The following is a 25,903-nucleotide window of genomic DNA, read 5'->3' on the forward strand; positions in this document are numbered from 1 at the left end:
GGCTGGGAGAGACAGGGGGCTGAGTGTGAGGATGTCCCCCCCCCCGAGGGCAGCTCCGGGGCTCCAGCAGCTGCGCGGGCCTGTGAGGCAGAAACTACACTGCGTCCATTGCCCAGACCCAGGCTCAGAGAAGGCAGTGGCTTGGCCAAGGTCGGGCCATTCAATGAGATGATCCCCAGAAGAGAGTGTTCTGAGCCCAGCACCTGGCACGTTCCGAGTGCTCAATAAATAGCGTCTCTCATGACAAATAGGCCTCATGTCATTTAAACGTCAGGCACAATAAGGGACGCCTGGGTGGCTCAGTCGGTTAAGCAGTTCGGATCTCGCCGTTCGTGGGTTCGAGCCCCATGTCTGCTGTGTGCGGGCAGCTCAGGGCCTGGAGCCTGCTTCAGATTCTGTGTCTCCCTCTCTCTGCCCCTCCCCTGCTCACACTCTGTCTCTCTGGGCCTCTCAAAAATAAATGAAAACATTGAAAAAAATTTTTTAAACACTAGGCACAATTAGACTTGAAAATTGTGTGACTCCCCCCTCCTCCTCCTTGACCCTCCCCTTTCAATATGTTTCAGGGAAGTTTCGAACGCTACGATCTGCTCACTGTCCTGGCCCATCTGTGACATACCTTAGACCCTTTCTGGTCACACGCGCACGCACACACACACACACACACACACACACACACATGCACCAAGACCCTCCCTCCAAGTGAGTGGAGGCCTTTGAAAGCTGGGGTCTCCTTTATGCACCAAGGGACTCTAAGGACTGTGGCGGCCAACGGTGGGGCGAGACAGCCCCCTCCCCAATTTGGGGGTCAAAGGGAAGCTTCCTAGGACAGCGGGCGGGGGGGGAAGGGAGATGAGGCGCAGGGCACGTTGCACGGCCCCACGTGCATCAAAAGCACGAGCAGTTGTGCTGGAGAGCCCGCACCCAGGCTGCCTCTGCATCTAGCACATTCTAACGTGCCGTTTCCACAGGCCTCGGGGTGCAGATCAAAATGCGAGAGCGGCTGTAATTTCACGCCTATAACATCCCCGCTATGTGGTGGGAAAAGACATTTGGGAGCCCCGTGGGTGACACCGAGGGTTCATGCCGCACACAGTCATTAAAATGTTTTTATCCGAGCTGCAGATAAATTGTAAGCCAATTTGAAAGTCGCGTGCTGGGCCCCAGGAACGCATTATACACAGTCACGGAAGGATTGCTGCGGCTCTTCTTGGGGGTGCAAGTGATGCGGGGGAGCATGTTCCGGGTGCGATGTTACAATCAATTAAATGTGAGCCCGGACACCCCACCCCCACCCGCACCAAAGCCAAGAGACGCTGCTCTCCTGTTCCCACCGGAAGAGCGGGAGGCCAGGTTTCTCTGCCACCCCTTGGACCCATGGCTGATGATCAAGGCCGCTTCCCGTCAAGCATGGAATGTGTGGCTTTGTGCTGAGCGTCCAACCCAATCGTGTGACCTTCACGGGGGTCCTCCAAGGCGGGCCCGGTCACCCCCCCTGCTTCACAGACGAGGGAAGGAGCCTCTGAGAGTTTAAGGGGCTCACCCACGGGAGCGAGAGAGCCGGGGGTCCCACCAGTCTGCCTGAGATCAGAGCTGGAGAGCCTGACAGCCACTCTGAGCCCCCAAGGGACACGTCCCCCCTTTGACACAAAGGCTATTAGTAACGCAGATGTCAAGGGAGTGCGGCGGGGTGCAGAGCTGAGGCGGTGGGGGCTCCAGGACACTGAGGGGATATCAGGACACTGAGAGAATATCTTCTCTCCTAGTTCTCCTAGGCCAGAAATCAAGGCATTGGCGAGGCTGCGCTTCCTCTGAAAGTTCCAGGGAAGTTCTAGGGAAGAAGCCTGCCTCTTCCAGCTCCTGCCGGTGACTGGCAATGCCTGGCCCTCCCTGACTTGTACATGCGTCCCTCCATTCTCTGCCTGTGTCCTCACGGGGCGTCCTCCTCCATGGGTCGGTGCCTCGGTGTCCGTGTTCCCCTTTTATAAGGACACCAGGCATCGGATCAAGGCCCACCCTGAGGCAGTATGACCTCGCCCGACCTTAGTTACATCGACAAAGACCCTGTTTCCAAATAAGGTCCCATCCGCAGGCACTGGGGGTTAGGATCTCAACACATCTTTTGCGGAGACCATTTGACCCACAAAAGTAACTGAGCCAGGAGGGGGCAGAGTGGAGGAGTCGCCATCTGACTTTGAAGGCGACACTCTCCTCCCGACCACCTAGGTCACCCTTCACTGAGGATTTACTGCCACGCCAAGCACTGTGCTAAGGTCTTCATAGACTGACTTATCAAATCATCTCAAAAGCTCCGTAAGATGGGTACTGCCCTTTCTTCGCCAGGTGAGGAAACGGATAGGTACACCGCTTGCCCAGCACACCCAGCTAGCCAGCGGCCAAGCAAGGGTAAGGCATCCCACGTGCTTAACCACTCTGCTCTACCAGAAGTCACGACATATTAATAAGCATTCATAAAACGTTCTACCTCGGGATCCCTGTCTGTCTTCCGTAGGCTTCCAAATGACGTCAGCAGATAAAGGTAGAATTTTGGCACCCAAGACCACAGTGGCACCAGACCACACCAGATGCTTTCCAAACGTGGGGCCAGGGGACACAGGTCCCATCCCGGGGAACAGTTGCTAATGAACTTTGCATAGCTTGCTTGCTATTTATTTGTTCGTTTGTTTGTTTGTTTGTTTAGGTATGTTTTGCTGAATTTTTAAAACAAAATTTTTAACGTTTATTTTTGAGAGAGAGAAAGAGACAGAGCACAAGTGGGAGAGGGTCAGAGAGAGAGCGAGACACGAAATCCGCAGCAGGCTCCAGACTCTGAGCCATCAGCACAGAGCCCGACGCAGGGCTCAAACCCACAGACTGGGAGATCATGACCTGAGCTGAAGTCGGACACTTAACTGACTGAGCCACCCAGGCTCCCCTTTACTAAATTTTTATTACGTGCATTCGGTGTGCTTTTTTCTAAAAATTATTTTGTTGAGCTGTCATTCGTATGACGTACAATTCACTGGTTTAAAGGATACAACTTAATGGGTTTTACCATAGTCACCAAGTTCTGCAAATACTTTTAGTCGTGTAACCAATTTCAGAAGATGTTCACTGCCCCCGAGAGAAACCCCGTGCCCATAAGCAATGACTCCCCTTCCTGCACCCCTCGCCCGGTCTTAGGCAATCACTCATCTGCTTGGTCTCTCTGTGGATTGGTCTGGACACTTTCTAGAAATGGGGTCATAGAAAACGTGGTCTTTTGTCATTCTTGGGACTTCTTACACTTAGTGTCAGGTTTTCAAGGTTCATCCACATTGGAGCACGTATTGGGACCCCGTTCCTCGTCGTGGCTGAACGATATTCCATTGCATGATGCCTGACATTCCGTTTGTACATTCACCAGTTGATGGACGTTTCCACCTTCCAGCTGTTATGAATGATGCTCCTGTGAACGTTTATGTGCAGGCTTTTGGTGTGAACGGATAGTTTCCAGATCTCTGGGGGGCGGGGGGGGGGGGCAGTGCAGACCCAAGCACGGAATTGCTAGATCGAATGAGAACTCTGTGCATAGCCTTTTGAGGGCGGGCAGGCAGCTGTGCCCTTTGACTTTTCCTCCAGTGGCATAGGGTCCCAGTCTCTCCAGATCCTCACCTGCACCTGCTGCCTGTCTGTCTGAAGGCGACCGTCCTAGCGCACGTGAAGCGGTTCTCATTGCGATGCGATTTGCGCTGCTCTGATGGCCAATGGTGTTGATGGTCTTTTCGGGGGCTTTGTAGCCCTTCGGAGATCTGCTTTGCAGAAATCCCGTCAGATCGTTTGCTTGTTTCAACCAGGTGATCTGGCTTTTCATCATCATGCTCTAAGAGTCCTCTATTTCAGGTGCGAGGGCCGTATCGCGTGTCACATTTGTGTACATTTTCCCCTTTGGCGTGTTACCTTTCCCCTTTCTTGCTGGCGTCCTGTGAAGGACGAAGGGAGTTCGTCCGGATAAGGTTCACTCCATCTACTCATTTTCTGTTGCTTGTGTTCTGGGTCTTCCAGCTGAGGAGGCTCTGCCCAACCCAAGGTCACAGTGCACTCCTGCTTTTCTTCTAAGAGTTTTAATAGTTTAAACTCTTACGTTTAGGTGTACGATCCATCTTAAAAATTTTTTTTTTAACGTTTATTTATTTTTGGGACAGAGAGAGACAGAGCATGAACGGGGGAGGGGCAGAGAGAGAGGGAGACACAGAATCGGAAGCAGGCTCCAGGCTCTGAGCCATCAGCCCAGAGCCCGACGCAGGGCTCGAACTCACGGACCGCGAGATCGTGACCTGGCTGAAGTCAGACGCTTAACCGACTGCGCCACCCAGGCGCCCCAAGTGTACGATCCATCTTCAGGGAGTTTTTGTGCGTGCTGTGGAGGAGAGGTCGGCCTCCCTCAATTGCATGTGGGTGACCAGTTGTCCCAGCACCATTTTGGAACACACTCTTCTTTCCCCACTGAACTGTGTTGGCCTCCTGGCCAAGAATCAATTGACTATAAATGTGAGGGTTTATTTCTGGACTCTCCCTCCTATTCCATTGACCTTTACGTCTGTCCTTACATACTTCTGATGCTTTTTAAAGCCATCTGGCCATCTCCAGTCTGGCTCTGTTGCTCCCCTGCTGTGTGACTTGGGGTGGGGAGTCCCCAGGAAGTCCTCCTGGGGCCAGTTGCTCGAGCTTCCCTGTGACAAGAAGCTCACCCTGGGCTGGCTGGTGCTCTCAGAGGAAAGGAGACTGTGGCACGCTGTGGGTGACGGAGCTGAGCTCGCTTCCACGAGGCCAGGCCAGAACCTAGGATTTCTAGAGGCCTGGAGCTCTGCTTTCTGGGACCAGATGCTTGAACTCTGTTCTCTGGACATCCAGCCCAGTGCTCCTCTCTAGAAGAAGCAGCACATTCCCAGGGCCAATAATTGGAGTGTCAAGGACCTCTCCTGACCTGGGAAGGAGAAATGTCCACGGCTCCAAAAGTGATGGGGGATCTGAGCCTGCACCCCTCAAAGGCCTGGTGTGGCCGCCATAGGCCTGAGCAAAAAGGAGAAACACAGCTCTTTCTCTCTGAAGGACGCGAGCGGAAAAGCAGGCGGCGGTCTGCAGACCCCGTCTCGGGAAGCCTGCCTGCGTGCAGGACAGCCGTGGGGAGATGTGTATCTCCCAGGCAGATCCAGCTCCTGCTCAGAGTATATGGCGGTCCAGGGGACAGCTTAGGTCAATGAAGGGAGGCCGCTGGTCTGAGAATCCCTGGGGGACCCCAAGCAGGGTAGCTGGAAGGCGAGACTCAGAGCTGCCGCGCAGCCCCCTCCATAGCCCACGATGCCTGCCGGGTGGGAAATGATCGGCTCCTTCCTTGTCTTGGAGCCTGAGCGGATAAGCTGCCTGCTGGGCCTACACTAATTACATGAACTGGCCCCAGGCGATTGCAGTGGCCACAGGCTCCAGGGAGCAAGGCTGCTAAGAGGAGGGGGAGGGGGAAGGGGAGGGGGAAGGGGAGGGGGAGGAGACGTGGCGGGTTGGGATCCAAGCCAGAGCCGAGAGGACTTTGGGGTGCTGACGGGTTGCAAACGCAAACCCCCACATCCCACTCCCGAAGCCCTCAGGGTCCTGAGGACCAGGCCTGGGCACTCTTGTCTCCCAAGCAAATGTCCATCCAGGCAGGCCCCCCTCCAAACCCCCTCCCCTCCCCCACCCCTCCCCCACCCCCACACTGGAGAAGTGACAGTGAGTGACCAAAGTCCTCCAAATTGAAACCAGGAGAAGGCTGGGAGGTCCCCAGTGAAGAATGAGCCCTCTATCCAAGTAGGGTGACGAGAAATAGTGTTTACTCCCTTAGAGAGCTGGGGAGTATTTAAGGGGGTGAACGTGAGATTCAGGCAGAGGTTTTAAACCCAGTTCTGCAACTCCCGATAATAAAAGCAGCAAATGTTTATTGAGCATTTGCTGTATGCCAGGCACAGTTCTGCCCCGCACCTGCTAGCTCATTTAATTGTCTTAACAGCCCTCTAAGGAGGCGCCACTATTACCTTCCACAGTTGACAAGTGTGAAAGCAGAAACCCTAACAAATGGGCCCGAGGGCACGGGCCAGCTAACAGCTGAGCTTGATCCAGACCCGGGCAGGCTGGCTCCAGAGCCCTCAGCTGAGCCACCACACTACACTGGCAGGTGGTTTATTTCCCCGCCTGAGCCTCAGTTTCCCTGTCTGCTAAATGGGGTTACCGTAGCACCTCCCCTCTTGGGCCCGTGTCCCAAGCTCCTAGTGAGCGCCCCTAAACAGGACCGTTGTTTTTACTTCCCACCCATGTTGTCCTGACCTCCCCCCTGTAAGTGTCAGTGAGGCCAGGGAATGGAGTCAGAGCCGCAGGAAGTGACACCGGGCAGCGACTGCCGTGGCGTCCCACGCTCGCACTGGTAGAGGAGGGCAGGAAAGAGCGGAGTCACAGCTGTGGTCCCGTCCCACCCCCTCCCCAGTCGCGCTGTGACTTGTCCTCTCCAAGCCTCTCTTACGTCTTCTGGAAACCGGGGCAGTGAAGGTCACCACTCCCACAGGGCTGTTGTGAGGGATAAACGAGATGGAGAATACAGACGGCACCTGGCCTGGGTCGGAGGGCAGGGCAGGCAGCCGCAGCGGGTGAGACGGCACCAGTCAGCTCGGGCCTTGGGCCGTGGAGGTTGGAAAAAGATACGAGGCGTTTCCGAACAGAAGCCATAGGACTTGGGGACCAGTTGGAAAGCTGGGAGCGGATGTGGAGGAGATGGCAGGACCCGGCACTGGATGGAGATGGTCCCTGAGAAGTCACCAAGGAGACCTGCGGTCCCGCTTAGCAGACGGTGACCTCAGGAAATGGGCTGAGGGGTGGAGAAGCCCGGGGCCGCGATCTGAAGGCTGTCTGCAGGCCTCCGTCCCGATTGCTGGAGCTTCCGAGGGGACAGCTCGAGAGGCAGCAGGGGCCTGAGACAGCTGGCCGGGCTCGGCTGCTGGAGTGGGGCTGCGGCCAGGGTCTTCCAAAATGGACCGCAGAGCATGTTGAGAGACTGCGCACGGCCGTCTTGAGCGCCTCAGCCTGGCCAGGGACCTGGAGGAAGGATGCTTGCTCTGCCCACCCGCCCACCCACAGGCCTGTAGCTAACACTCAGGTCACCGGCTGAGAGCCCGTTCAGAGAAGGGCCAGACAGATGGGTTTGGGGCTCAGAGGAGCACTTTGGAGCTAACTGGGTCATCTACCAAGGACGGTCGCTTCCCAGTGTCAGCCCCAAAGGCCCGAGCCTGCTGACCGCCTCCTGGACAGAACCCTCCTTCTAGAACCCTCCTTCGCTCCCTCACTGAACACAGCCCTGCAAAGGAGGCACGCCCTTGACCGAAGCCCACTGTGTATTCGGCAACAGGCCCAGCACGTTCTGTTACCCGCTGCCCCACCTCTGGTCTCCCCGCCCCGGACGGGCCCTATGCTGCCTCAGTTACAGTGGGTACTACATGCCCTACACAGAGAGGGCAGGGAAGCTTCCCAACGTCGCACAGCAGTGAGTGAGATGGGATTTGAGCTCAGATCTGTGGGAAGGAGGAGCCCCCCTTTTTCCCGCCACACGAGGCTGCCGGGAAGACGGAGGGTCGCCGCTCCTCACCGAGTGTGGGGCCATGGGGCTGCCACAGGGGCCTGGGCCACGTAGCCTCTCAACAGAGACAGCAGGGAATACCTGGGCTGCATCATCAGCCGCTCCTCCAGCCGTCTGGGAAGTCAGCAAGATCAGTGTCCCCATTTCACAGAAGGGAAAACAGAGCCTGCTGATAAAGGGAAGCCTAGAGTAAGAACCCAAATGTTCTCTGACTTCTTCCTCTGGGGAGGGGGGGGGGCCTGGAGCCCTGGGCTGGGGTGGAGGCAAGGCCTCTGAAGTGCACGCTGGGTGTGATCTGGAAAGCTGAATGACCTCTCTGATCCGCAGACGAGGCTGGAAGAAGCAGACGGCTTAGCCAAGCGTCCTGTGCTGCTTTGCACGTCTTGTCCGTAGGGCCGTGGAGCTGACGTGACCGGCCTCTCCCTGATGGAAACAGACCGTTTGCCCATCGATTCCTTATGCACACACGTCCTGCTTCACCCAATATCATAAGCCCCCACCATGTGCCTGCCTTGGGGGAGCGACTGAGAGAGATTCGTGTTCATGTAGGTCGGCCAGATCATACTAGAATAAAGGTGAATTTTGCAGCCGCCATATGCCACACATGTTCCAGTATGTTAAGTATGTTAATTCCTCTAATCTTCACTACTTCAGGAGGTAGGGACTTGTAGCATTTCCATTTTGATAATGAGGAAACAGGCCCAGAGAGGTTAAGTAACTTGCCCAAGGTCACCCAGCAAGCGAGCGGCAGAGCTTGTTATTCAAACCCAGACCGCCTGGCTAAGGAGCCTGTCTGCAGCCTCTCACAGAATGGCCCTCTGTGCCCTCTTGAGCCAAGCGGTAGAGAGTCACCTGCTCCCTGAACCGTCCAGGCAGGTGGCTGCCGCCTCCTGAGACCCTCACCAGCTCCCTGGACTTCCTGTGTCTCACAGACCAGGAGGCTCAGTTCTTGTTCTGGGGTCGTCTCTCTCCACCTACTACGTGACCCTCTTGGCTGCCCCCCAGGTCCCGCCAGAGCAGGCCCGCAGGCGCATCATTAAACCTTGACAGGTGTTAGGTCAGTGCGATGCTTTATCCCCTCCACCACCGGGAGCTGGATTTAGTGTCTCCAGCAGAAGGTAAACTTCGCGTCCCTGGGACAGGCCCCTTAATTACAAGTGATATGTGGCCGTTGAAGCTGCGGTGCCTCGGGCCCAGTGATTTAAGGAGCCGGCATGAGTCTGAGGGTACAGGTGTTAACAGAGCTGTATCGGAGCTGGGAAAGAGGGCAGGGGCGCCGAGGGAGGCAGTGAGCCGGCCCCTGGAGCGGGGTCTGCTTCCTGTGGACAGACGCTCCTGGGGAGAGGGACCTAATCCCTCCCTGTACCGAAGGGGACACTGAGATCAACTCCGCAGGTTGCTTTGCCCTGGGAGTCAGCGGTCCTGTCTCTGCCGCCAGCTTGCAGGGCGCCCCTGGACTGTTTCCCCATCTGTTACCTGAGGAGGCAGGAATACCTCACGCGCGCTCTAGGGGTGATCATCTTAAAAGCAAATAAGTCCTAATAATCACAATAACCTTCACAGCAGAAACTAGCACCGACCGAGGGCTTATTACATGCCAGGCGCTGCCCCGGGTCCTTTACGAACACTCTCGTGGTTGATTCTCACCGGTGCCGGGGGGAGAGCGGTTGTACGTATCCCCATTTCAAAGACGGGGAGCCCGAGGCTCCGGGAGAGGAAGCAACTTTCCCCGAGATCCCGCGGCTAGCAAGTGATGAACGGAGACTCTCAGCCCCTGTCTCTGCGTCCAGAGCAGAGTCCCTGCAGGATAGGGGAGTCCCTGAAGGAGTCCCCGAAGGACAGGGGAGACAGAGAAGAGTGCAGATTTCCAGAACCGAGCAGAAGGCAAGTGAAGGTAAGGGGAGGGCTAGGTTGCAAGCTGTGGGGGTGCCCAGGGAGAGGGTCTCCTCCAGGAGGAGGCATCAGGAAGGCTTCATGGAGGAGGTGGCATACAGCTGGGCCTCGTAGGCCGGGCTGGGGGCAGACAGGACAGGGACATTTCAGGCAGAAGGAGCCCTGTAGGCGAGGGTGTAGGAGCAGGGAAAGCTTGGCAGGTGGAGGGAGAGCACTGCTGTGTGGCGGGACCCCAAGGCCCGGGTAAGGAGGGGACAGTCATGACAACGGCTGACCTCTATATTCAGTGCTGCAGGTGCCATGCCAGGGTCTAAATACCTTACAGAAGCACCTGTCACATAGATACGATGATCCCCACGCTACAGATGAGGAAACAGGCACGGTGGGGGGAAAGTGACCTGCCAAGGTCACCCAGCTCGCAGGTGGCAGGGCCAGGATACAGCAGCTTGGTCCCCGAGCCCGTATGAGGCCAGCCGCTGGGCCCGGTCCTGGCATGTCAGGCTACCGCGGGCCCTGCCTGCCCTCCGTCCACCAGGCCTGGCCCCGGGGAAGAGAGGAAAGGCGAGGCCAGAACAGGGCCCCGAATCCAGGGACGTGTGTTCCAGGGAGGCCATGGGAACTGGATGGGCCTGGGGTTTGAGAGCAGGAGTTTGGGTAGAGAAGGTTTTCGCTGGGAATGATGGCCCCAGCCACACCCTCCCAGCTGACTCTCCTGTGGACCCCGAGCCCATCAGAGGACAGGCCCCAACTCCTGAGGGCCGCCGTCAGGGAGGGGCCGGCCCCGCTCTGCTGACCAGTCCCACCGCCTCACACACAGCTGCTCAGGACCGGCCCCCCCTCTCTAATCTCCAGCCCTCCTGCTGTAGCTTCTGCCCAGACCTGAGCCGCAGACCTCAGCAGTGACCCAGCCCAGCCCCGTTACTGCCTCACAGAGGAAACGGATGCCCTGAGAGACAGCCCGCAGCATGTGAGACGCGGGGCCGGGCGGTGCACTCGGGGTCGTGAGCCTGGGCGGAGGGGCTTAAGCCAGACGCGGTACGTAAAGCTAGCCTTGGTCCTTGCTGACCGACTAGCGGCGGACCACATCGCCTTTGAAAACCTCCGTTTCCGTCTGTCAAAGGAGAGAACTACCCCTACTTCCTGGGATGGGTGAGGCTCTAATGCATTAAAGCATTTACCACGGAACCTGCCCCCAGAGTGACCACCAGTGAGTGGAGATGTTGGTCAAGTGCTCTCCCCACCCCTCACCCCCACCCACTGTGTGCCTGGGGACCCCGCGTGCCCTCAACTCTGGGTGCAGGGGGATGCTCACTGAGCAAAGCCTCCTCCCAGTCACCCCTGCAAATATCAACTCATCGCATGCTCGCTGAGGGCTGCCCTGTGCCCCCCATACTCGGGGCCCCCGGTCAGCAGGATGCACAAGTGTCCCCAGAGTGAGGGCCTCTCAGGCCGGTGGCCAGAATGAGTGGTGTAGGCAAAGGCCAGCCACTGGCCCAGGCCAGCGATAGAGGCTGCTGTTCACACATATGATGGCCGGTGGGGGTATGGTCTCACCAGTACCAGGCATCCTGCAAAGCACGAGCTCGGTTCACCCTCACAATGGCCCCGTGACGCCCAGGTACTGTGACGAGGCACCAACACCTGTGACCAGGTACTATGGCAGTCCCGTTTTACAGATGAGAGAACCAAGGTGGGAAGGAACCTGGTGAGGGACGAGGTTAGAGGGGTCAGAGATGAATAAGTGGCCCAGGCCCCGCCCATGGGGCCCTGGTGAGGCTGCACGTGCTGGATCTCTGAGACCTACGCCCCCCCCCCCCAAATCGAGCCCCTCCACCCCAGCCAAGAGTTGGTCCCGTTGGGAATGAAGCATGGCTCTGCCTCACCCAGCTCTTTAAAAAGACACAATCCTTGGGGCGCCCGGGTGGCTCAGTCGGTTAAGCGTCCGACTTCAGCTCAGGTCATGATCTTGTGGCTTGTGAGTTCGAGCCCCCGCGTCGGGCTCTGTGCTGACAGCTCAGAGCCTGGGGCCGGGGCGCAGAGTTGGGGCCCTGCTGGGAGCTTGGCTGGGGTGGCACCTGCTATGTTCTTCAGTCCCCACGAGCACCCCGCATGGGCCAGTGACTCCAGAGTCACCCTTGCTCTACGGGTGAGGCCAGGAAACTAGCAAGTGCCTAAGGAGGGCGGTGGCTTCAGGCCAAGTGCCCCAGACCTGAGTGGGGAAGGCCAAGGGTGAGCCCTGTTCTGAGCCCCCAAACACAAAGGCCCCGGTTCTTGGGGGTTCAGTTCTGCTGGAAAGGACAGAGGTTTTGGGGGGGAAACGGGGGGGGCTTCCTCCAAACTTGTTCTCTAAGCTCTAGCCCACTGCTCTCTGGTGGGCGTGGGGGTGGGGGAGAAAAGTAGAGAGCAGGCTGAACTTGAACTTGAGCAGAAAGAACTTGAGCTGGATGCCACTGCCCCTGGCCAGATCTCGAACGTGCTTCCCCCACCAGCCAGGGCCTCCCCAGGCTTCTGCAAGCTTCCACAGGCGTTTTTCATATAGCTGCAAATATGGCACCTGGTGCAATCGCCCATGTGTGTAATATATACCTCTGGGATACATTGAAAACATCCTCGGAATAGCCAGCCTTGCTGCTATTTAAAACGGATTCATGTCACACCCCATAGATTTCGTCTCTGCAGAAATGGCACCTATCATGGGCCTGAACACATTTGCTCTATTGCCACATAAACTACAATGGCGCGGCTGGCACGGTGGCTGCAGACAGGCTGCTGGGCAGAGGCTGCCTCCAGCCAGGAGACCCCAGGCAGGGGGAGGGTCCACACGGGACTGGTGGCCTAGGAAGCCAATCAAAAAAAAAAAAAAAAAAACGGGGAACATTGCCAAGCAGCCAATCAAGGCATGAGCCTGAAGTTGAACTGCTTGTGGGGTGGGACTTGGGGGTTTTGAGGTCCTTTGACTCAGGGGAGAGAGTTCTACCCTTGCCCTGTCTGCTGGGTCCAGGAAAAGCCGAATAGAGGTTCTCTAACTCTGCCTGAATCTTGCTGTCCCAACCAGCAATAATTTTCTCTGTTCACCGAGCACCTATTGTGGCCCCAGTGAGTCTTAGTACCCCTAACTTAGAGATGAGCAGACCGGGGCTCACAAGAGTCAAAGAGTGGTTCTCACACTGAGCTCGCATTAGAATCTCCTGGAAGGCTTCTTAAAACCCAGAAGCCTGGATCCCACCCCGCCCCCGGAGTTCTCTTTCGGCCGGTCTGGAAGGGGGCTCGGGAGTTGGCAGTTTACAAGTTCCAGGTAAGGCTGATGCTGCTGGTCCGGGGAACACACTGTGACGGCGACCAGGTTAAGCGCGTCGTCTACGATGCTGCACCTGGCGTCCCCGCCGCCCCTTCGAGTGTGTCGGAGCGTGCGCGTGTGTGTGCGTGCGCGTGCACGTGCGTGCGTGAGCATGCGGGATTTCATTTCTCCGTCAGCAGTAACCCGAGTTGGGTCCTGCTTGTCCCAGCCCCACCGATTCTCCGCCTCACAGGCTGCGCCCCCCCCCTCCTCCGGCACCCCCCTGCTTCCCCCAGAGCTGTCAGCCAGAGCCTCCAGTTGGGGTTGTTAATTTTATCTTCCGCCACTGCGTAAGCACAGCAGCTGGCAGGGGAGGGCCGAGGCAGGTGAACCGATGCTGCCAGCCAGCTCCCGCGGAGGGGGGAGGCCTGGGGGCGGGGGGACGGATTATGCCCGCGGCCACCAGAAGTCCCCTGGTGACCCCATCCGCTCAGAAAGGCCCCCACCCCCGGGGCAGGGAGGGTCCCGGACAGGGCCCACCCACACTGGCAACGCCCTAGACCCAGGTCCCCGTCCGTCGATGGCATCGGCGCGTGGGTTTCTACCCAGTGTCAAGTTGGAGGGGGTGGTGGGCTCGGCTGAACAGCTGTCGCCCCTAGAAGCACAGACGCGGCGTTTGTCTATCTCGTCGCTGATGGTGGCTCCATTCGGGGGTTTTTTGTCAGGCCTTTTTTTCCCTGGGCTGCTATTACTCCTCAGTTCGATATTTAATTTTCCCATAAACCAAAGAGTTGTGCTTTTCTGCTCTCTTTTCCTGCTGGAGGCCCCCGCCCACTGGTGGGGTCTCCCTCCTTCTTGGGTTCCTGCTAGGAGGGAGGGCCTTGGGCGGGGCCAGAGACTTCAGCCCTTCCAAATGGGGCAGGGATGGGGGGGCACGACCCTTGGGTCCCTCCCCCCGACTCATTCGTTTGACCAATAACTACTGAGCAAATCCTTGTGTGTCCGGCCCTCGGGATGTGACCTTGGGAAGTGACCATAGATAAGCGTCCCTGCCCTCATGGTGCTTGCATTCTAGTGGGGGTGTCAGATGCAGAGGCCTTGGGGTTAGAAGGAGCTTAGGGTGTTCACGGACCTCCCCCCAAATTCTCAGTGCGTTCAGAGCATGGCGTTGGGGAAGGTGGCCTTGGTCAAAGCAAGGCAGGGCCCACAGCATTCCAGGGTCTCGAGGGATCCCTTCCACAAACGGGCTCTGTGCTTGCCTGGGCCGGGAGAAATGAAGGAAGGAGGGAAGGAACAAACAAAATAAGAATTGAACTTGAACTCCTGTGTGGCAGGCCTGCTCCAGCTCTGAGGTTAGGTGGGCAAAAGACGAAGCTCCAGACGTCCGGGAGCACAGTCTCCTGGGGAAACAGACGTGGACCCGGGACAGGATGACAGGCACCTGTGAGAACGACAGGTGTACAATGCTCCAGGAGCCCAGAGGATAAGCCCTGACCGAGTCTGGCAGGGTCCTAGAAGGCTGCCGAGGGAGGCAGTCCCTAAGGCCAGCCCTAAAGGATGAGGCAGAGTTAACCAGCAGAAGGATCGCTTTGTGCAGGGCACGGAGGAGGTGAGCCAGCTGCAGAAGGAACCTTGGGCAGCTCAGTGTGGAGCAGGGTGGCTGCCTGGAGGAGGTGCTCCTTCGAGCAGCGTCTTGTAGAAGCCGGAGAGACCGGTGGAGAGGATGGAAAGACACTGTGACGGGAGACCCCCCTCCCAAAAAAGGAAGAAATTAAAAATAGGGAACGTGGAGGGACATTTGTATTCACGCATGGACACTTTTATATATTAAGAGGGTGGCTTTCTTTTTCCTTGCAATTCGGTATAATGACTGGTTGCTGATTGAAGGGAAGGCAGTCAATAGAGCAGGCATGCTGAGAGAAAAGAATGGATTTTTTGCAAATAACATAATTTTGAACTTCTCTTCCCCCCCCACCCCTCCCCACGTCTGATTGATTACCACCCCATGATAAATGACATTCAGAGCAGGAATGTGCCCAGCACCGTCACACTGCGGTACCCAGAGAACAGGACGGATTATCCCTCCCCCAGACAAGGGCCACTCCTGGAAGAGAAAGAAATTCCCTCAGGCCAGGAAGGGGCGTGGGCAGTCAAAGGGGTAATATAAATAGTCCCTTTCTGTTCGTGCAGCTTATAGAAGGTTTGTGTCCATTTCCTCATTTGCTCCTCCTCTCAAAAATCCTGGAAGCAGAAACGTTGGCAGGGTGTGTTTTATTGAACCCATTTTATAGATGGGAAGACTGACACCCGGTGGGTCAGCTGACTTGCCCGTGGTCCCATGCGATGTTGGTAGCAGGGCCTGCACCGGAACCTCGGTGTGGCTCTCTCGGAGCCGGGACCCCGGCAGGCGCTGGAGAGGACCCCACGGGCGGGGAGAGAACCGGACTCTAGGAGATGCCGTTAGACACGGGCCTGCCGGGGTTTGTATGAGGACAGGTTTGTGTTCCCAAATTTCAAAGGCCACCAGACGATTTACAGAGCAGCGAACGATCGCATTATCTTCAAAGTGAGTTACGATGACCAAAACAAAGTTCTGCTTTCAAGATAAAGACAGGCAATATTTCAGAGTTAATTTCATAAAACTGATCACCCGACCATTACCTCACTGTGTCGATGTTAACTGTGAAGGAGAAAATAACGGCATCCCTGGATGGCCGTGGGACAGAGGCAGCAGAAGTTGGCTGTGGCGGCCGCTGAGACAGAGGGGCAGACACACTTTACCTGTCCCGATGCTGGACAAAATGGGTCCAAGAAACTTCCAGCAGCAACCCTCTCTGCTTAAGACAAAGAAGTCACACAAAACTGAGACGTTGACCGGCTGGACTTGGGGACAGGGGATCCGGGGGAGTTCGGTGGTGGTGGTCTTCGTGCGACCATGGACGTGTCGAGCCAGGCGGGGTTGGGGGGCGGGGTCTTCCTACTGCCCAGGGCCGGCTGTGCGCTAACGTGTCCGGAAGTGGCTTGGAAATCCTGAAGCTCCGCCCATATCCGGGCTCTTACTGCCGTGACCGCAGCCATGCGTCCGATGCAAACACACCTGCTCGGTGTCTCTTCACCTGAGGACGGTCCTTTCAGGTAAACGGTGCAGGTGGGTGCTCCCCGCCCCCCGGGAGAGCCCTGCCTCGGCACAGACACCTCTGAAGACGCACCCTCAGATCCACAGGAATGAGACACTCCTGGTGGGTGCACGGGACCCTGGCCCGGAAGAGTCGGGGGAGAGACTGCTGAGCCAGGGGTCTTGGTGGATTCTTTGCCATTCTATGCCACGTGGGTCACAGTCAGGTGGCCTGCTTTATCGTGCTGATTCCAGAGCCCAGCTTGGACCTCGGGATTGTTCCTGTCCAGGAAGCTGCATGGAAGTTACGCTTGGGCCGCCGCTGGCCATCTGCCTTTGGCTGGACAATTGTTCCCGGGGCCGCGGGGCCAATCCCAGGGGGCACATAGGGGGCTGCTTGCTGTGACCTCGGCCAGCGATTGTAAGAGGGACAGGTGTGGGGATGAGAGTGGGGGTGGCGTTGGGGTCTGGGAAGGGATGGAGGCAGAAATAAGCGTCCACAGTTATTACAGCTCTGCTGTGTCATCGGCCATACAACCGAAATCTGTTATTGTCTTAGGAGCTTGATTAACTGTACACATTGCTAACACCTGCTCGGAAACATAACGAGGGACAGGGACACGTCTCCCAATCAGGGTCTGCGTGGGCAGCGTGCGTGACGCGGGTGCAGATCTCCGGAATGGGGATGTGGGCACGCACGAAGGTGCGTGTGTGTGGGCGCGCGTGCGTGTGATTGGGGACAGGGGCGCCCATGCTCTGCAGAGAACCCTGGCCAGGCTTTGGAAGTGCTGGGTGCCAGTCTGGGCTCTGCCAACGGACTTACAGTGTGACTGTAGGCAAATTTCCCCCTCTCTGACCTCGGTTTGCTTACCTGTAAAATGGAAGGTCTCGACCAGTGTTGTCCAACAGAGACCCCACGCAAGTCCCATATGTAATTATAAGTTTTCCAATCACCACATTGAGAAAAGCGTTGCAAGGTGAATTAATTTTAATAATATGTGAAGTCCAGTAGAGCCCAAATATAGCTTCAGCAGATAACCACTATAAAACATTAGTGATACCTTTGACATTCTTTTTAAAATGGCTTTTGAACTTCAGTGGGTATTTTACGCTGACAGCACACAGGAACTCAAAAACGCCTTTCGAGTGCACAACAGCCACATGGGGTGAGTGACTCCTGCTTTGGAAGGTGCCCGGTGGCACCTTCTGGGCTTCTCACTTACCTGTGAATGCCCCCGAAGGCAGAGACCTTTCATTCTCCTGCCCAGTAGCAGGGAGCCTCCAGAAAGAATGTTAGTAATGAATCCTGCTAATAAGTGCCGATGACACGTACAGGGTGCACTTTCAAAACACCTTTCAGGTACTATGTCACTGAATCGTCACAGGTACCCTGTAATCCCCTTTTGTGGAGGCAGAAACTGAGGTTCAGAGAGGTTAGGTAACTCGCCCAAGGTCACACAGCCTGTAGGTGGGACAGCTGGTCTTTGAACTCTAGGTAGGCTGATTTACAGCCCACACTTTTAACCACTGTCCTGTCCTTCCTCCTGACAATAGCGATGCAAATAATAAGGAAAACTGCTAGACTTCCCCCCCACCCCACCCCAGGCATCTTGTAAGAATCATCTCTGCTCCCCAGAGCAGTCCAATCAAGGAAGGTTCTAAGGGTCTCAATGAAAGTGAGAAAGGATGAGAGATATCGAAGGTGCCTCGTGCCATTTCTGAGCCTGTCGGATTCTTGGAGGGTATCCTTACATCCGTGCACACGACCACGAGCGGTGCCCGAGTTTTACGCCAAAGCTCGGATTGGTGTGGTCCCTTCATCTCCGGGGTAGCCGAGTTAAGTAGAGCCACCCACAGGAGAGCTCCCGAGGGATCTGGGTCACAAGGCGTCCGTGAGGGTTCCCCGTGGCTCAAACGTGTCCACGTGGGGCTAAAGGCACCCACAGAAACGAGCTCTTTTCTTCTTTCCAAAGACCACGGAGGCGCAGCCTCTTGTCAGAGCTGGGGCTCTGGAGTCGGGGCGCTCAGGTTCAGATCCTGACTCTGTGAACCCGGGGACGGCCTCCCGCACCTCTTCAGTTTCCCGTCTGTAAAATAGGAGTAAACACACCCACCTCGTGGACTGATGGGGAGGATTGCCTGCGTTCACCCAGGCGAAGGGCTTAGCACAGCTCCTGGCTGCATCGTGGGTTCTTGCTGTGGGGCCCCAGGTGTTTCACTGGAGTCTTAGAGTAAGTTCACGGCAGAACCTGGGACTTCTGGGTAATTGAAGCGCTCCGTGTATGTTTCCCCTCACGGAATTCCTACCCCACTTACCACCTGCTTTATACAATCTTACACTTAATTACAATTCTGCATCTGTTGTTTTCCCATTGTTTCCTGTTCATGCTGCTTCCCTTGCCAATTGCACAGCGCGTGGTGGCTGCGCGAATGAATGAATGGCTCATACCTGGCTTCCTTTCACCAGACCTCAAAATAGAGTGGCCAGGCGGCTGTCACCCCCACCCCCAAGCCTGTGAGCTTCTCTGTTTTATCACCCGGCGCCTGGCACCGTGCCCGGCACCTAGTAGGTGTCAGGAAATGTTCGTTGAGCTTAATTAAACTTACCTGGAGTGAAAACCCCCTGCAGGAAGGAAAGGCCCCGGCTCTTCATCCTCTCCGTTTCCCCCGCCGCGCTTGACCCCAGGCTGGGTAAGCCAAAATGGACAGCCCTTCCCAAGTGAAGTCCTCAGATCCTGGCTCCTGTCCTCCTGAATGCAAGGGGACTGCGGAAATAATAGTGTGAATCCGAAGAATAGCAGATTCCTGGGGCGCCTGGGTGGTTCGGTCGGTTAAGTGTCCTCTTTCGGCTCCGGACGTGAAAGTGGTTCATGAGTTCGAGCCCCACGTAGGGCTCTGTGCTGACAGCTCAGAGCCTGGAGCCTGCTTTGGATTCTGTGTCTCCCTCTCTCTCTACCCCTCCCCTGCTCTCTCCCTTTCTCTCTCTCTCTCTCTCTCAAAAATAAATATTAAAAAAAATAAAAAAGAATAAAAAAGAATAGTAGCTTCCTACCATGTGCTAAGCCCTTTCACACCTAGGAGCTGGCCCCTCCTTCACATCCATCTGCCAGGTTTTACTCCCATTTAGCAGATTGGGGAACTGAGGCTCAGAGCTTTGGTAACTTGCCCCAGGACGTGGAGGTTTGGCGACCTGGCTGAGATTTGGATCCAGAGGTTCCCAATGGCTCCACGGGTGTCCTTTCCACTACCCCACAGTGCCCACCCAGGAGCCCTGGCTTTGTCACACCAGCCAGTGATTGCTGAGCAGAGTGAGCCAGTGGGAGGCGGGACCAGCCAAAATACACCAACTTCCAGAAAGAAAGGAAAGAGGCAGCTCTTGGCCCTAAATGCCTCTCAAAGTCACCTACTCTCTGTTGCCCTCACCCTGCTCTAAATGGACAGCCCGTCTAGCCTGAGTCACACTGTGTGTTTTCAGCGTCCAAAATCAATCCTGATCGTGGCGCTGCTCTTGCTTAAAACTTTCAATGGCTCCCCACTGCTCTCAAGACAAGAAAACGCATGACCAGTGGTGTACTGGGAAACACCCTCTCGGGGGGCTGGGGCAGAGAAGAGAACACACAAAAAGCCTTGGTTTGTGGTGGTGGCCAGTTTCCGTGGCGTAAAGCTCCCTACTGTGGCCGATTTCAGGCTACCAGAGCAGTCCTGGAAATGGCACATCTGGGTCTCAGGCGCTGCTAGGAACCGGCCCTAGCGCACCACTGCAAGCGTAACCTACGGTCAGCGGCTCTGCTTTGCACTCCGCACACTTCCCAGGGCCCCTCCGCCCCCATCCCCAGCTCCTTGCCCTCCCCCTGCCGCCTGCCCCGGGCTGACATGCTCCAGACCTCCACATATGCTGTTCCCTCCAACTGCCACACTTGTCCTTTATCTCGGGTTGCTTTCTCGGGTCACAGAACTTGCTCAGACTTGGGCAGGGGCCCCTTTCCTCCTGTTACACCTCCCGGCACCTGATGCGCTTCCCACGTTTAACTGTATGGTCCCTTGATTCATGCCCTTCTTCCCAGCAGGCTGTAGGCCCCTTGAGGCCGAGCCCTTGTCTGTGTGCCCGGCAGGGACATCGTCCCGACTGCAGTTGGTGCCAGTAACACCACCTGGAGTCATGCAACCCTCCTCCCCTTCCTGCTCCCCGCACCCAGCACGGGACCTGGCCCATCTCAGGGGATCTCTTCCTGAATCTTCCACTAAACCTTTGTTTCGCTGTCCTTCCCTCTTGGGTAGCTCCCCCCACCTCCATCGAAGTGATGGCCGCAGACATGCCCGCCCCCTTCAGCCGCTACCAAGCCCAGAACTTCACGCTGGTCTGCATTGTGTCCGGAGGGAAACCAGCGCCCATGGTGAGTACCTCTGGAGTGCCCAGCTCCTCCTCTGTCCCTGCCGGGCCACCCTGCCCTGTGACTTGTCCAGCTGCAGATGTCACCGTGGCGTCCACTTTGCAGAATAAAGGGGAGAGGGTGAGAGCCCCTGCCTTGAGCCATCTGCCTTGGTCTGACCCCATCTACTCATCTGACCCACCCTTGGGATCTTGCTCCTAAGATCCCAGCACAGAACCCCACTTTTTCTGGACCCTGGGGTCCCAGAACTGCACAGTGGGTCCTTAGGGAAGCCCAGCATCAAGCAGAGCCCTGCCCCACTTATCGGACAGAATGGGGACAAATGAGGCCCAGAGAGGTGAAGGGATGGGTCCAGAGTCACCTACAATGTTCTTGACAGACGTGGGACTCAAGTTCATGCCCTCCAGCTCCAATTCCACTGTGGAGGGAGGGAAGGGAGGAAGGCCGGAAGGAAGGTAAGAGAGAGAATTCCTGTTTGGACCAACTCCGACCCACCCTAACTGCTTTGAGGTCCGCCAGCCCAGCCCATGCATTATCGTCATGGCCACTTCAAGCGGTGAGGGCGCTAACATAGAGAACTGGGTTCTAGCCCCTGCCCTGCCTTAAGCAGAAAGATTCCCCTCTGCTTCCCAGTTTCTGCAAAGAGGCTTAGGGAGTGGACAACATTAACATTTTCAGCCTTTTTTTAGGAGCACCAGGACCTCTTTGGTCCAAATGAAATAGACGCAGCCCCACATGTAAGACATGTAAGAGTGAAGGAAGGTCAGGTTGCCCTTATGGAGCCCTGAAGCACCTGTGTGGAACCCTTGATTCCCTGAACCCATATTGAGAATCCACGCGCTACGTGCTGTGAAGGTTCCCTCCAAGAGAATTGTATAATACACCTGACACTGTGAGTCTCAGGTATCACTAGGATTCGTGAGGGGCTGGGCTCGAGCGGAGGATAGGTAGGGTTAGAGTTCAAGGTGGGAGACAATGAATTCCAGACTCTGTCTCATAGGCGTGGTGCAGTGGGGTTACCTGGGGACCCAGGCCAGTCTCACCCCAGGATCTAGACCTAGATAGACCCAGCTTCTCAGGGCAGGGCAGTAAACAGGTGCAGAGAAACCCAATACAGGGCAGTGGCCAGGTGCACACAGGCGCAGGTGGGGCCGTAAGCAAGGTTGCATAGGTACAAGTGGGGCAGTAAGCAGGTGTGCAGAGACACAGGTGGGGCAGTAGACAGGGGTGCTTAAATAAGGCTTTGGTAAGGCCCATCTCCCTGCACCCATACCTCATGGTCCCAAGGAGACAGATAGATAAAAAGGCAACTTCAACCCCAGCGATTGGTGAGAGCAGGAAATGGTCCCCAAGTTTCCCCCTTTGGAGCCCATAAAGAGGTCTGGCCTCTCTAAAATCAGACAAGCTGGTCTTTTTCTCCAAAGAACAACTTCTTTCCCAGAGGACACAAAAGAAAGTCTCCCCACGGCCCTGGGGCTGCAGGAAGACTCCCCACCCCCAACCCCTGCCTGCTCCTGCCATTTAAGATATGGCAATAAAATATTCAATATTCATATACACATATATATAGTTGCACATAGATGTAAAAGACATTTCTCTCTCTCTACACACACACACACACACACACACACACACAAGATCCTTAATTCCCCGCATTCCAGGCATCTTACGTTTGCCTGGGACATCAGAACTTAAAAGAATTCTTTGGTATAAATTACAAACCTGCTTTTGAAGCACTTTTCAAAAGAAAACGAAAGAAAGAAAGAAAAACCCAAAGCAGGCTATTATGTGCATATGAGATCCTTCGCTGGAGCTATAAACTCTGACAGATTCTCCGGGTCCCACATTTCATCCCCCCCTCCTCTCCCCTCCCCTCTCCCGCAGCCCCCCTCCTCTCCTCCCCCACATCCTCCTCCCTCCCCTCACCTGCGCCAGCATCCTGAGAAAGCTGCTTCCTGCCCTCCTCTCTCCCTGTCTCCCATCGATTTATTTACCTGATTTATTAAAAAATACACCCAATCCCCACAGGCCTCTGGGCACACGTACCAACATAAAAGACAGCAAATTAAATTAAATGCCGCCTCTCAAAACTTGGGTTCCCCATTAGAGAAAGCGAGAAGATGTTTGCTTTCACCCTGTCCCCACACCTCGCTCTCTCCCACACATGCACCTGTTTCCTTCCTTCTGGTTGCAAACCTCCAAAACGCGCCCACGGACATCCCTTCCTCGTCATTCTTCTTCGGATGGCTCACTTCCTCTCAGGCGCCTTCCTACCTTCTCCCTCGTCCAAATGCTGTCCCCAGGTGGGCACAGACTCTCCCTCGCAGCCCAGGTGGCTGCTGGGGCTGCGCCCTGGGCCCCTGTTTCAGTACATTGTTTCATTGAAGCATCCGACAGCCCCCAGAGCAGCTGTCCTTACTCCCCTTTACAGGTAAGGAAACTGGGGCTCCAAGAGGCTCACCTGCTGGTAAAGACGGAGGTGGGCTTGGCCTCTGCCACTAGGAGCTCTGTGTGTCCCCCTCGACCTGAGCTGGCTCAGAGTACTTCGGGTGCTGCAGGGAAAGGAATGAGGGAGAGTCCATCCGGAAGGAGGAGGCGGCCTTGGAAGAACGGGCATTCTGTGGCCAGGTCCTCTGAGGTCCCACCGTCGGTCATGAAATGCTTCCCGCACCCTCCTTGTAATTTCAGGTTTATTTCAAACGCGATGGCGAACCCATCGATGCCGTGCCCCTGACGGAGCCGCTGGAGGCAAGCTCTGGCCCCTTCCAGGACAGCAGGCCTTTCCGCAGCCTCCTGCACCGTGACCTAGATGACACCAAGATGCAGAGGTCGCTGTCTCTGCTGGACGCCGAGAACCGGGGCGGGCGCCCCTACACAGAGCGCCCTGCCCGCAGCCTGACCCCAGACCCCGGCGTCCTCCTCCAGCCGACCACCGAGAACGTCCCAGAGACGGTGGTGAGCCGCGAGTTCCCGCGCTGGGTCCACAGCGCCGAGCCCATCTACTTCCTGCGCCACAGCCACACCCCGGGCAGTGACGGCACCGTGGAGGTCCGTGCCTTGCTCACCTGGACGCTCAACCCACAGATCGACAATGAGGCCCTCTTCAGCTGTGAGGTCAAGCACCCAGCGCTGTCGATGCCCATGCAGGCAGAGGTCACGCTGGGTAAGACTTGGTGGGTGCCGCTCTGCGGGGACCCTGCAGAGCTGGGGGGCGGGGAGCCTTGGGTCGCCGGCCACCTCAGACGTGGGGAGGGGTGGGGCACGGAGGCGTCCGGGGCAGGCCGAGAGATCAGGGCCGGGGTTCTTAAGGAGGTTTGCTGAGCTGGACTGGGGAACGTGGGTGGTCACAGGGAGGTCGGGAGAGCTTGCTGGACGGGGTCAGGAACACTAGAAATCAGGGGAATTTGTGAGTCGGAGAAGTTTGCTGAGTGAGTAATTAAGCAGAGGAGGGTTCAAAGGTGGACACTATGGCCCCAGAGCCTCGCTCTTAGCCTCTCACTGTGCCACATCCGTGGTCTCGGGCAGCTGCCCCCGAGCACTTCCGCGTGTCATTCCTTGGAGACCTCACGAGCTCCCCCTACTGCCCGGCCCTGTGCTAGGCGCTGGGACCTCATCAACCCGCAGCCTGCCCCTACCACCCTCTCCGGACCCCTGCGCTTCCCACTGTCCTTTGGTGAATGTGAACCTCAGGATGCCATCTGCTCCGGGCTGGGAGGCAGAGCAGCCTCACCCCTTCGCTTTTTCCCCCAGGAAAGCCGTCCCCTGCCCCTCTTGCCCAAGCAAAGCTCGGCTTCCCTGGGATGGTGCCCTGCCCCACCCCCACCGACACGGGGAAAGACCAGACAAGGACTTGAGAGCAGCTGGAAAAGTGAGTGTGCAGCTCACAGCTCGCATCGCAGTGATGAGGGGGTGCTGCCCCTGGCCTGCCCCACCCCCTTGCCCTCCCGCACCCCAAGCCAGATTAAGGACTCGCCTGCCCGGTCCCTGATTGCAGCTGGTTCCCTTGACCGGAGCCGTGCTGGCGTGCACCCCACCGCCCCCCCCATCGGAGCAAGGGCAAGGCCCCTTCGCAGGCAGTGGGCATGCGCGGTCACGTGTGTGCACCCCCGGGGGAAGCGGGGAGCGGGGGACACTGCAAGGCTGCCAAGACGCAGGTGCCAGATCGGGCGGATGACACAGACCCCTGGGCTGGCTTCCCATCCAACCTTGGCTGCCGTCTGTTGGTGGGATCTCAGGCCTCAGGTCCCCGAGCCTCAGTTTTCTGACCTGTTGAATGGAGAGAATAATTGTAAGCTCATAAATATCAGGAGCCAGGCTCCCTGCAGGATGATTTGCCTACAAGTTCTCCTGGCACAGGTGCAGTGAGCTTATGGGGCAGGGAGAGACGCTGTCATTATTCCCGTTTCACAAGTGAGGGGAGCCAGCCAGGCTTGGAGTAACTCTCCTTAGGTCAGCCAGCCAGGTCCGACCCCAGGCCCACATTCTTCACCACTGTGCCATCTGCTGGGGCTGTGGCCAGGGGAGAGTGCTATGAGCTGGGGGGCGGGGCGAGGGAGAGTGGAGGACACCCTGCTGTCTGGCCACGGCGGGGAGGCAGTAGGATGGGCAGGTGACCTCGGGACACAGAATCCAATCATCTGATCAGGACTTTGAAGGTCAGGCCAGGGCGGCCCAGAGCCTCCCCGTGATCTCTGCTGTTCCCTCTGCCGGGATGTCCTCCCCCAGCTCAGACACTACTCCCCACAAGAAGACGGATGCCTGGTGGTCCCAGAACCCATCTCAGTAGATGGCGACTACGTTCTTCCCATTGGCAGAGCCTGAACCCTCAGAGTCGCTTGCTTTTCCCGCTCTTTTCCCATGCTCCGCGTCTAAGCCAGCCTCAAGAACCTGCCCCCACATCTGCCGCTTCTGGTGGTTTCCTCTCCGACCACCCAGTTCCCACCTGGATTTCGCAGCCGCCAGGCTGGTCTTTCCGCTCCCACCCTCATCCATTCTGCTCTTCGTGCTGATTGATCGGCTTAAGATACAAATCAGATCGTGACACACATACATACCCACCCCAGCCCTTCCAATGGTAGACGAACAGATGGACAAAACAGAATAGAATTCAGAAATAGAACCCAGAGAGACAGTCCATCTTGATTTTTGATGAAGGCCCCAAGGCTGTTGAATGGGGAAGGAGAAGTTGTTTTAACAGACAGCCTTGAACAACCAGAGACGCTTAAGGGCAAAATGACCCCAGTCCCCTATCTCACGCACACACAAGAATTAATTTGAGATGAATCACGGGCCTAAATGTGAAATCCAACATCATAAAGCTTCTAAAGCGACGCATAGGAATCTGGCTTTGTGACGTCGAGGTAGACCAGGAGTTTTTCCAAAGGTCACAAAAGGCACCAAATGAAAAACTGAACACTGGTAAATGAGACTGAGTCAAAATCCAAAGCTTCTGCTCATAAGAAGGCACCTTCAGGAATACATATAGAGGCTGAGAAAAAATACTCTCCCTACAGATTTATGACAAAGGATTTGTATCCAGAATATATAAAGAACTACTACAGATCACGAATGGTAAGACAACTCCATTAAAA

At 56.5% G+C, this 25,903-nt stretch overlaps 1 protein-coding gene across 1 annotated transcript in view; it reads left to right on the forward strand.

The window, feature by feature from the left end:
- IGSF21 (immunoglobin superfamily member 21) overlaps nucleotides 1-25,903 on the forward strand; it is a 232,003-nt gene that overhangs the window by 198,993 nt on the left and 7,107 nt on the right. Inside the window, exons 5-6 of the mRNA XM_086715833.1 lie at nucleotides 20,200-20,315; nucleotides 23,001-23,475. Coding sequence (XP_086571959.1) covers nucleotides 20,200-20,315; nucleotides 23,001-23,475 — 591 coding nt within the window. The remainder of the gene's footprint in view (nucleotides 1-20,199; nucleotides 20,316-23,000; nucleotides 23,476-25,903) is intronic.

This window comes from Puma concolor, chromosome C1, assembly GCF_028749965.1.
Source record: "Puma concolor isolate L17-30 chromosome C1, mPumCon1.1.hap2, whole genome shotgun sequence".
NCBI lineage: Eukaryota > Metazoa > Chordata > Mammalia > Carnivora > Felidae > Puma > Puma concolor.